A 12,070-nucleotide genomic window follows, 5' to 3' on the forward strand; every position below is an offset into this window, starting at 1 on the left:
ATCTTGAATTAAGCGCTTGACGATCCAGACTTTTAACAGGTGCTTGTTATCTCCCCTGTTCCGGGTTGCTAACCAAGCATTTACTGAAAATAGGCTGATGGATTATATTTAGTTTTAGTTTTTGAGGTAACATTTCACTGTCATACGGATATGATAGTCAGTCTGTTGTATTTCTTGTTAACTTATCCAGTCTAATAATGCAATGTATTACTTAGAAAATTATTGACGGAATAACTGTCTGTAAGCGCATCAAATGAAGTTTGGTTAATTGTGAATTTGGCCTTCACCTTACTTTGCACTCTTTAATTGGTATTATTGATCTAAATCAGTTACCTGAATGGAACATTTGAATATTTTTAAGTGGAATTTCTTATTTCACAGTTTTAACTCTTGATGTGACAGTGTTGTTCAGTTGTTGTCATCAATCATGTGAAAATATTTAGCTGAAGATAAAATGAGTGTACTGAGTATAGAAATTAGAATTGGAAAATTATCCTTAACCTAGCTAGGTTTAGAGCAATAAACTATGCCAGTATAGGTTAAACTTAGTATTTGTTAGTCGGCATTAACGGATTTAAACTTGTCTACCAACAAAGTTGCACAATTGATTAAATGGAACTAATTCTGACATAACAAAAACTAACTTACTTAGTGGTTGTTGGAATTATGTTTTGAATTTACACAGTGCAAGTTTTATATGATTACAAATGATTAAGCTCGTATTTTTATAGTATTTAATCTGACATAGGTAAATCAGCGCTGCATACTAGATACATTTCTGGATTCCAAAAGGCTGATTTCATCAGTTTTAAGGATGCCTCGATAATGTGCAAGTCAGTAATACTGTACATATTCCAGTTAAAATGTTTTCATGGGAAACATAAACATTTGATTTATGGTCACATTAAGGATATTGGTACATGTACTAAAAAACAGGGGTGGCAACTGGATATAAGTAAATAGTCAGTAGAAAAAGCCACTCAATTGAGATTTTATCATGTAGCCTATGGGTAAGAACAAGGAAGCAGTGATTTCAAAACAAAAGAATTTAACTCAAGATAAATGATTAATATATAGTCATTTGTGTATCTTATGTTTGTAATGTTTTTTTTGCATGGAAGTGGCTAGCCGTACGGGCCCGTACGGCTAGCCAAAAGTTCTAGCCGTACGTGAGTCACGTACGACTAGCCAGGACACACTGTATTGTCTAGCCGTACGGCACTTTTCAAATTTATATAGAAGTCGAAATTATACATATATGTTTTTTCGTGACTTTAAGCGAGGATTTTAACCATGAAATAGTAATTGTCTTCGTATATTTACTTGAAATAGAGATTAATCGCCTTGTTGGCTACAGTAAAAGAAGTACGAATATCGATTTTTATCATTTCAAGACATCGAGAAAAAAATAGCGTTAGGTCGCAGTTAAATCACATAAATTGAAATAGTTTACAAAATTTTGATAATAATCCTTTTTTGTTTCATAAAGTTTAATTTTCGACACCTTTAAAATGAAAAAAAAAATCAATGTTAGGCTCTGATATTTGCGTTAATTTAATACCGACGGTATAGAAGTTTGTCCATCATTAAGGAAAGTTTGCATGTTCCGTGAAACGCATTTTAAAATTCTATTGTCAGTCCCTGGGTAGGCTTTATTTATGGCTTATTAATTGTTTGTGCTTTTATGTTCGATATTTATCTACTGTATTTGAAAATTATACAATTATTTTTGCTTTTCACCGTTTTTTTTTTTTCAATGTTCTATGTATTTATTTATTTATTTCACTCCGATCATTATTTATTCGATCCATGTGCTTAATTAACAAAAAAACATCTTTCAGTCAAATAAAACAACAAATCATAATCATGAGGCACAAAATAACATATGCATGGTCGACTTCTATATAATTTTGAAAAGTGCCGTACGGCTAGACAATACAGCGAGTCCTGGCTAGTCGTACGTGACTCACGTACGGCTAGAACTTTTGGCTAGCCGTACGGGCCCGTACGACTAGCCACTTCCTTTTTGCATAGGTGAGTGACTGGTTTAGATTAGTTTACAGTAATGGTGATAGAAATGAAATTTAAAAAATAAGAACATTAACTTCTATTAAATTGAAAAACAATGGAAATTTATTACGGTAATAAGGTTATTATAAGATCATTATGGACTTTTATTTAGCTTGAGCAAATTTTGAATGGCCATTTTCAAACAAAACATGCAATCACCAAAAGAATCCTGCTTACAAAAGAGAAGATTTATTTTTGAAAAATATATTATTTTGCCATATTTTTAAAATTATTTCAAAATTACTTTGTAAATAAATTTTTTTTTATTATAACATGCATGAACATATTAATCCAAATAAATCACTTCATTGAAAATAACATAGTGTCAATACATAACAATTTACTTTAAAGTGTGATCAACTCTGATATTTGCTTTTTAAGGACAGACCTGTCATCATATCTTGTGTCTGTCTCTTATGTTTTTCATAAATTTATTCTTTAGAGTTTGAATGAATGGGAGCTGTGTGATAAGTTAGATTCAAGATGTCTTCATTAAGCTCTAAAACCTCAGGTAAGTTCATTTAGCTCTAATTGTAAATAAGTAATCTGGTCGTTTAATGAGAACATAAATAAAAAAATTAATAAATAATGCTAACATTCTACTTTTTATTATTTATTTTGAACAACTTTAAGCATTGCCATTGATAAATATTGTAAAAAAGCAGAAAATAGCTTCAAATGCAAATAACTGAAACTGGAGAAATAAAACAAATTGTATATAGTATAAGTAAAAGTTTTTTTCTCTTTTGCAAAAAATGATCTTATACCAAAATAAGTAAATGAAAACAAAATATGAATCAACTTATCAAGGGTCAAGTGTGTAAATTCATTCATTTAAATTTACATTATCTGCAAATTCGAGTACAAATTGAAAATCAAAGAAAATTACACAAAACTTGGCTATTAATTTTGAAGGCGTCATCTTTGGTTATTTTTTTTTGTACAAGTTGGTATCTCCAAAACTACTGTAGGGAAAAGGTTGAAACTTTAGACATTGTTTACTATGATTAACTAACATCATGGGCACAGGTCCATGGCTTACCTTTTTTTCAGAGTTATGCCCCTTTCCTTACTGTCAAGCACAATGGTCTTCTTTTATTGTGGAACCACATTAAAGGCCGTTTATTTATACTTTCTTTACATAACACATTCATTTTACATTTTAAAACAATGCACTGAGAATAGTCAAGTGTGCTGTCTAAGGACGAATTTCTGTTGATATTTTTGTGATTTGTTTCATTATTTTGATATTAATTGGCAGGCAAGAGAATGAGTGGTCAGAGAGCCTCATCATTTCAGCTGAAGTCTGGGGATAAACTTATTAAGGTATGTTTTCTTTGTCATTTTTTATTTTGGTTTGTTATAACTAACCTATACTGATACTGTTATAGTTATCTTCAAATTGGTCAATGCTTGAAAATTACAACTTTTTATCATTTGCTCACCAGGCCTTGATAAATACATTGTGTACATAATATTTTACTTTGTTGGTAAATCATGCTTGTTTGTATCTGTTATGTTATTGTCCTGAATAAGTGGTTAAAGCAGCATGCCTCCGGCTAATTGTCATGATTTTTGTAAAATGTTTTACAAGTAAAATATTGTAAAGTGGACATCCATTTACGCATTGCAAAAGTCACTTTAAATCCACATAGGTTGGCAAAAAGAGTTCAAAATATGCAAAAATAGCCTATACAGTGCATTAGTCCTGCAGTAGAAATATGAAATAAATACATGTACTGCAAAATTTGACATTAATCACACATAACATGTAAAATATTTTTAAAGCTTGAATCATTTAACTTTTTCTTTAAATCCTAGTCTTAAGTTTTTGGCTCATCGAGAGGCATGCAGCTTTAACTTGTGTAAACAAAGCTATATATACATTCACAATATTGAATATATTTCAGGATGCTAAACCAAAGCAAAAATTCAAGACAAAAGGAGCAGCATTGGTGGTGTAAGTTTAGTTCTTCAAATATTGCTGGCTATAATAGCAGACTAATGCCATCAACATGAGCTAGACCAGCCTGTACTCTAGTGCATTCTGATCTGGTTATGTTGTGTTGGCCAATCTCTACTTTAGTGCAGTCTGACCTGACTATGTTGTGTCGGCCAATCTATACTCTAGTGAAGTCTGACCTGGCTATGTTGTGTTGGCCAATCTGTACTCTAGTGTAGTCTGACTTGGCTATGTTGTGTTGGTCAGTCTGTACTCTTGTGCAATCTATCCTGGCTATGTTGTGTTGGTCAGTCTGTACTCTAGTGCAGTCTATCCTGGCTATGTTGTGTTGGTCAGTCTGTACTCTAGTGCAGTCTATCCTGACTATGTTGTGTTGGCCAGTCTGTACTCTAGTGCAGTCTATCCTGGCTATGTTGTGTTAGTCAGTCTGTACTCTAGTGCAGTCTATCCTGACTATGTTGTGTTAGTCAGTCTGTACTCTAGTGCAGTCTATCCTGACTATGTTGTGTCAGTCAGTCTGTACTCTAGTGCAGTCTGTCCTGGCTATGTTGTGTTGGTCAGTCTGTACTCTAGTGCAGTCTATCCTGGCTATGTTGTGTTGGTCAGTCTGTGCTCTAGTGCAGTCTATCCTGGCTATGTTGTGTTGGCCAGTCTATATTGTAGTGTAGTCTAACCTGGCTATGTTGTGTTGGCCAGTCTATACTCTAGTGTAATCTTACCTGGCTATGTTGTGTTGGCCAATTTCTACTCTATCTTAATGTTTTCATGAAATTGATTATTATTAAATGGTTCAGTGCATTTTTATTGGTTAATGCCGTCCTAATAAATAAGAAAGGTATTTTTTACCGGCAGTAATTAAACATGCAATATGCAACAACATAGATATATACCAAAGGTGTCTGATACACTCATGTACAGAGTAAGTAACCTTTCAAATAACCTCACAACTATTTTTTCTTAAATTGCTTGTGCAGGTTACTTACAATATACATTTTTTGTATATGAACATATCTAAGACTGAGAGTGTAGGACCCCTTTGGTAATATACATGTGTAATATATCACTAATATGAATCCTATTATTTTATGTTAACAGGAGTGAGAAGGATAAAAATTACCGCAGTAATGTTAAGAAAGGTATGATGAAAAAAAGTTTTCTGTATAACTCGAAAACATTCAACATTTTTTCTATCCACTCATAAATAATATAGATTACAAAAATAAGTGTTGACATGCAAGGAAATGAACTCATTTTGGATAAAGCAAAGGAAAATGATTACAGATTACAAAAATTACCTGATTCAAATTTGTATTTATTGTAAGATGAAATTAAACTGTAAAAAAGCATATTTTTAAAAAAAAAATCTTTATAATGAATATTTGTTTCCAAAATTTCTCAATTAGATGTTACTTGACCCTGCCATGTCTCAACACCTCATCTTAATTGTTACCAGGAATAAATCATCAAGTGCATAAATTTTTTGTCACAGCTCATTATGTGGTGTAAAATTTTGATGTTTGACTCCTACTATTTACAGCTAGATAATTATGTTAACTAAATATTCTGATTTTTTAGAAAAGCCAAAATATTCCCAAGATGCAACGCGCAAGTTTAACGTGATGCTACATGGTGATTTGAAAGATTTACCTCCCTTGCCTAAAACTATGGTCAAGATTTTTCTCAGCTCAACATTTTCAGGTAAGGTTAAAACCAAATTTTATGAGGTCTAGCACCAGCTTCCTTATACTGTTAATGATTTTTATCAATTTATCAAGTTACACTCGGAGGTGAGCTATATCAGCCTCAAATCCATGGTCATAATTTTGCTAAGCTCTACATTTGCCAGCTAGCTATAGACAAAGTTTCTCAATGTTGTCTGAATAGCTACTTCACATGAAAGAATTCAATTCTAGGCTGCATTAGAAATTTATCCCTCAAATCACAATGATATTTGTCAGTTATATGGCTACATTGTTCTTCACTAACAGATATGCGTGCAGAGAGGAACACATTGGTACGAGAGGCATATCCCCACCTGCGTGATTACTGCGCTTCGGTTGGCCTTGACTTTCAGGTTGTGGACATGAGATGGGGTGTTACGGAGGACAGCATCAATGATCACTCTGTAGAGAAGTTGTGTTTACTTGAAGTAGCAAATTGTCAAAAAACATCAGTTGGGCCAAACTTTGTGGTATATTTCAAACCTTTACTGATATTTTAAACACAGATTTCTTATCAGTATATGTGCAATAAACTATAAACAGCTTGTTGAAAAAGTATATGAAAACAACAGTAGAAGTTCATATATTTCTGTTATAAGATAGATTTGTATTGATTTTTTTTGTCATTTTATTCACAAATATTCAACTAATTTTTTATGAATGAAGCTTCACAAATGAAGAAATGCTATTAACTGGTTTGTTTTTGTTGCAATTTTGATGTATGTTACTCCTTTTTATTATTTAACAAAAACATCCATCTAGCTTTTGCACAGCTGCTTGTTTCTTTGAGATTCTGATTTAAGTCTGAACTTAGACAGAGAAGCAACAGAACTTGTACTCTGCTAATTTCAATTTGAAAAATAACTGTTTGAATGTAGTCTGCATGAGTTAATTCTTTTTGTGGTAGAGTTATTCTTCTTTGAGATTTCCATTGTGAGTCTGACGGATTTATATACATGTATCATGATCAGGTCTGTATGTTTTGTTAGTTTGATTGGGTTTTATGTCACACCGACACAGTATAGGTCATATGGCTACGTTCTAGATTTACTTGTGGAGGAAGACCTCGGGTGCCCATCAGTGCATTATTTTAGGCACAAACAGGCACCTGAGTACAACCATCAACAATGATCACGTCAGTTTAAGATGTGCGAATGTTACATAAACTTTCTCTTTTTAGCTCACCAGAGCCGAAGGCTCAGGGTGAGCTATTAGTATCAAAGGGGAATGCTCTGGCGTCCATCGTCCGTCGTCATGCGTCAACAATCTTCTTCTTCTCTGAAACTACTTAACAGATTTACTTCAGATTTGGTCTGTAGCATCCTTGTGACAGTCACACTGGAATTTGCTCATGTCATTCCAATTGGCCCCTTTAAGGGGTCAGCAGAGCTAAAAATAGAAAAACCTTTAAACATCTTCTTCTACAGAACTAATAGATGGATGATCACCAAACTTTGTCTGTAGCATTAACTTTGTCTGTAGCATTCTCGGGTAGTCTTTTATCAAGTTTGCTCATATTAATTTGATTGGCCCCTTTTAGGGGTCTCTAGGGCTAAAAATAGAAAAACCTTTAAACATCTTCTCCTACAGAACTAATTGATGGATTATCACCAAACTTTGTCTGTAGCATTCTTAGGTAGTCTTTTATCAAGTTTGCTCATATTATTTTGATTGGCCCCTTTTAGGGGTCTCTAGGGCTAAAAATAGAAAAACCTTTAAACGTCTTCTCCTACAGAACTAATTGATTGATGACCACCAAACATTGTCTGTAGCATTCTTGGGTAGTGTTTTATCAAGTTTGCTCATATTAATTTGATTGGCCCCTTTTAGGGGCCACTAAAGCTAAAAATAGAAATACCGTTTAATGTCTATTTCTAGAGAACTAATTGATGGATGATCACCAAACTTTGTCTGTAGCATTCTTAGGTAGTCTTTTATCAAGTTTGTTAATATTATTTTGATTGGCCCCTTTTTGGGGCCGCAAAAGCTAAAAATAGAAATACCATTAAATGTCTATTTCTAGAGAACTAATTGATTGATGATCACCAAACTTTGTCTGTAGCATTCTAGGGTAATGTTTTATCATTTTTGCTCATATTAATTTGATTAGCCCCTTTTAGGGGCCGCTAAAGCTTAAAATAGAAATACCTTAAAATGTCTATTTCTAGAGAACTAATCGATGGATGATCACCAAACTTTGTCTGTAGCATTCTTGTGTAGTCTTTTATCAAGTTTGCTAATATTAATTTGATTGGCCCCTTTTAGGGGCCACAAAAGCTTAAAATAGAAATACCTTTAAATGTCCAATTCTACAGAACTAATTGATGGATGATCACCAAACTTTGTCTGTAGCATTCTTGGGTAGTCTTTGATCAAGTTTGCTCATATTAATTTGAATAGCCCATTTTAGGGGTCTCTATAGCTAAAAATAGAAAAATCTTTAGATATCTTCTTCTGCAGAACTAATTGATGGATGATCACCAAACTTTGTCTGTAGCATTCTTGGGTAGTCTTTTATCAAGTTTGGTCATATGAATTTGATTGGCCCCTTTAAGGGGTCTCTAGGGCTAAAAATAGAAAAACCTTTAAATGTCTTCTCCTACAGAACTAATTGATGGATGATCACCAAACTTTGTCTGTAGCATTCTTGGGTAGTATTTTATCAAATTTGCTCATATTAATTTGATTGGCCCCTTTTAGGGGCCGCTAAAATTAAAAATAGATATACATTTAAACGTTATTGCTAAAGAACTAATTGATGGATGATCACCCAACTTTATCTGTAGCATTTTTGGGTAATTTTTTATCAAGTTTGCTCACATTAATTTGATTGGCCCCTTTCAGGGGCTGCTAAAGCTAAAAATAGAAAAACCTTTAAACATCTTCTACTTCAGAACCAATTGATGGATGATCACCAAACTTTGTTTGTAGCATTCTTGGGTAGTCTTTTATCAAGTCTGTCACATTAATTTGGTTGGCCCCTTTTAGGGGCCATTGAAATTAAAAATAGAAATATGTTTAAACATCTTCTCCTACAGAACTCATAAATGGATGATCACCAAACTTTGTCTGTAGCATTCTTGTGTAGTCTTTTATCAAGTTTACCCACATTAATTTGATTGGTTCCTTTAAGGGGCCGCTAAAGCTAAAAATAGAAAAACCTTTAAACATCTTCTATTTCAGAACCAATTGATGGATGATCACCAAACTTTGTCTGTAGCATTCTTTGGTACTCTTTTATCAAGTTTGCTTATATTAATTTGATTAGCCTCTTTTAGGGGCCATTAAAACTAAAAATAGAAAAAAACCTTCGAACATCATTTCCTACTGAAATAATTGATAGATGATCACCAAACTATGTAGCATTCTTTGGTAGTCTTTTATCAAGTTTGCTCATATTAATTTGATTAGCCCCGTTTAAGCTAAAGCTTAAATGCCCCAGGTCATGGCATTTCTTCAAATTATTGTTTAAACATATTCTATGCTCAAATTTAATATTAGAATATATTGACATTCCAACACTGAAAAGCAGCCAGTTGTTTCTGGTGAGCGACTCAGGGCCATCATGGCCCTCTTGTATAAATATCATCTAGTTGTTTAAAAACATCTTTTTTTCATATTGTCAGGTTTTGTCTGGGGATCGTTATGGTTTCCGTCCTATACCAGTAGAATTAAATGTTAAAACATTTGAGAGGTTGAGGTATGAGGCAGCCAAGCTGAACTTGGAGAATAGACAACTTCTAGAGGAATGGTATAAACTAGACGAGAATGCTGTTCCAAATATGTACATGCTTCAGGTATTGTTATTTTATGGCAAGACAATCAAAAAGATTCTATTCTTGACTGGGCCATACTAGGTTAAAAATGGAACATGTAAAATTTTAGGATTGAAGAATAATTTTTGGATCAATAAGCCTTTTTCTGTATTATTTTAATGTATGAGGCATCATTTACAATTATGCAGCTTTTGTATAAAATGACAAACCCAATGTACGTAATTCGTGACTTTTAGATTTAATGATTGACTTTAAACATCAGTCATCATTTTGTAAGTTTGATTCCCAAAAGAAAATTACTAATGCAAGTGAGAGTGCTGTTGAGCTGGGTTACACAATGTAGGTTTTGCAATCTTTGGTACATTCTCATACCATAAATAGTAATGGGAACTCTGGATGTTCTGCCAGTAAATCTTGTCACCTCTCACCTTTAAAGTGTAAGTGTAAAAAAAATCTAATGCAAGGTGTTGAAAATTTTGTTACATTTTGCTGTTTTGTTCATCATTAAATGACTCAATATAACTACATGACCAAGAGTTATAAAATATATGAAAGACGTTTTTACTTACAGTTTTCCAAGTTTAATCTTTGGGATAGGACTGATAGGTGTCTTGTTGATATGAATGATATATGCATATACATGTTAATCAATAAAAGTGTTATTAATTTTAGCCAATCAGATCAAAGTATACATTTTTTGCTGATTTTTCACCTGGATGTGAGGAGCCCCGGATAAAGGACACTGCTGATTGGTGGAATACATTTGAAGCATTACAGAACATTCTCAGGAAATCTGCTGACTCAGCATTCAATGATGGGAAAATGACGGCTGAGGAAAAACATCAGTATTTCTTATCAGGTATGCTCATAACAAGACAGTGTTTCACTTTTTGGAGAAAGGGGGCTTAGCCATATGAGGGGAAAAAACTTTCAAATAAGCTGAAAGGAAAATTTTTCTACAATAATGTAGACTTTAATTTTATTTTTTCACTCTTATGTTATTTTATTGCAATAAAGAATATAAGAACAATAATATTGCATGTCTGAACAGTTTTTTTAAGAATTTCAAACATAAAAAGATAAGTTAAAGAATTTTCAGTATCATAGCAGGGGCTGGGGAGGATAAAAAGAGGGGGGAATATATTACTCATAGAGGAATGCCTCCTGATTTAAATAAAAACGCTCAAAATAAAATACTTCACACTTCAAGAAAATTGACACAGGCAATTAAATTTTACCCTTATAGCTTCACTACCCTAGCTTAGAATTTAAATTTAAGATATTAACACCAAATCATGTAGATCCTAAGGTATTGATACACAGTACATGTATCAATAGGAGTATATTTTGTTGTTTTTCCAGTGACAGAATGTGAGATTCAAGATGGTATACTAAAAGCACTAGATGTTGACAAACATTGTCTGGTATATAAAAGAAGATTCAAAATACTAAGTGATGCATCCCTACAACTCAAAGATATTCCAAGGTTTATAGATGTCATTAAAACAGATAAGGTAGTTATATATTGTACAGAATTAACTTAGATTATGGTATGCTACTGTAGTGAAAGTACATTGTGTTCAGTAAAAACTGCATTTAATAGCAAGACTTTTATAAATTCCATTGCAATAATGAGTAGCTAGAATCAATAAATTTAATTACAGCAATAAGTAGCAAATAAATTCCACTACAGTAATTAGCAGCAAGGTTTAATAAATTCCATTACAGCAATTAGTAGCAAGGCTTAATAAATTCCATTACAGCAATTAGTAGCAAGGCCTAATAAATTCCATTTCAGCAATTAGTAGCAAGGCTTAATAAATTCCATTACACAATTAGTAGTAAGGCTTAATAAATTCCATTACAGCAATTAGTAGCAAGGCTTAATAAATTCCATTACAGCAATTAGTAGCAAGGCCTAATAAATTCCATTTCAGCAATTAGTAGCAAGGCTTAATAAATTCCATTACAGCAATTAGTAGCAAGGCCTAATAAATTCCATTTCAGCAATTAGTAGCAAGGCTTAATAAATTCCATTACACAATTAGTAGCAAGGCTTAATAAATTCCATTACAGCAATTAGTAGCAAGGTGTAATAAATTACATTACAGCAATCAGTAGCAAAGCTTAATAAATTCCATTACAGCAATTAGTAGCTAGGCTAAATAAATTCCATTACAGCAATTAGTAGCAAGGCTAAATAAATTCCATTACAGCAATAAATATAAGTAGCAAGGCTTAATAAATTCCATTAACAGAATTAATGTACCCCAAAAGGAAATGACTTGTATTTCCCCTGTGAACAATTGTCATGCAAATGATTAGCTATCATCTCAAATTATTGGTTTATTTTTAAATCAATATTCAGAATAAAGTTACTGTACTAACAACAATGTTTTGTTTTCATATTTATTTCAAAAGACAGACCAAGTAAGTCAGTAGTATCGTATCTCTAACTTTATGTGTGACATTACTTAGTATCACCACCCATTCATTTAGATATTTCTATAGTATACTTTCATCCAAACCTTTCCCCACCC

The 12,070-nt window shown here is 32.7% G+C and overlaps 1 protein-coding gene across 1 annotated transcript; it reads left to right on the forward strand.

Moving 5' to 3' along the window:
* Positions 1 to 35: 35 nt before the first annotated feature.
* LOC132751932 (NACHT domain- and WD repeat-containing protein 1-like) lies at positions 36 to 11,074 on the forward strand. Its single transcript, XM_060742150.1, has 10 exons — positions 36 to 126; positions 2,513 to 2,581; positions 3,332 to 3,396; positions 3,981 to 4,030; positions 5,129 to 5,169; positions 5,609 to 5,731; positions 6,022 to 6,224; positions 9,381 to 9,551; positions 10,203 to 10,389; positions 10,893 to 11,074. The coding sequence occupies exons 2-10, from the start codon at positions 2,554 to 2,556 to the stop codon at positions 11,072 to 11,074; spliced, it is 1,050 nt and encodes a 349-aa protein (XP_060598133.1). The 5' UTR covers positions 36 to 126; positions 2,513 to 2,553.
* The last annotated feature ends 996 nt before the right edge of the window (positions 11,075 to 12,070 follow it).

This window comes from Ruditapes philippinarum, unplaced genomic scaffold, assembly GCF_026571515.1.
Source record: "Ruditapes philippinarum isolate M1 unplaced genomic scaffold, ASM2657151v2 ctg533_1_1_1_1, whole genome shotgun sequence".
Taxonomy (NCBI): Eukaryota; Metazoa; Mollusca; class Bivalvia; order Venerida; family Veneridae; genus Ruditapes; species Ruditapes philippinarum.

Coding starts and splice junctions, on each gene's coding strand:
- LOC132751932 (XM_060742150.1), top strand. CDS start 2,554: ATGTCTTCATTAAGCTCTAAAACCTCAG. Junction 5,170..5,608: donor CCGCAGTAATGTTAAGAAAG/GTATGATGAAAA, acceptor CTGATTTTTTAG/AAAAGCCAAAATATTCCCAA. Junction 6,225..9,380: donor CAGTTGGGCCAAACTTTGTG/GTATATTTCAAA, acceptor TCATATTGTCAG/GTTTTGTCTGGGGATCGTTA.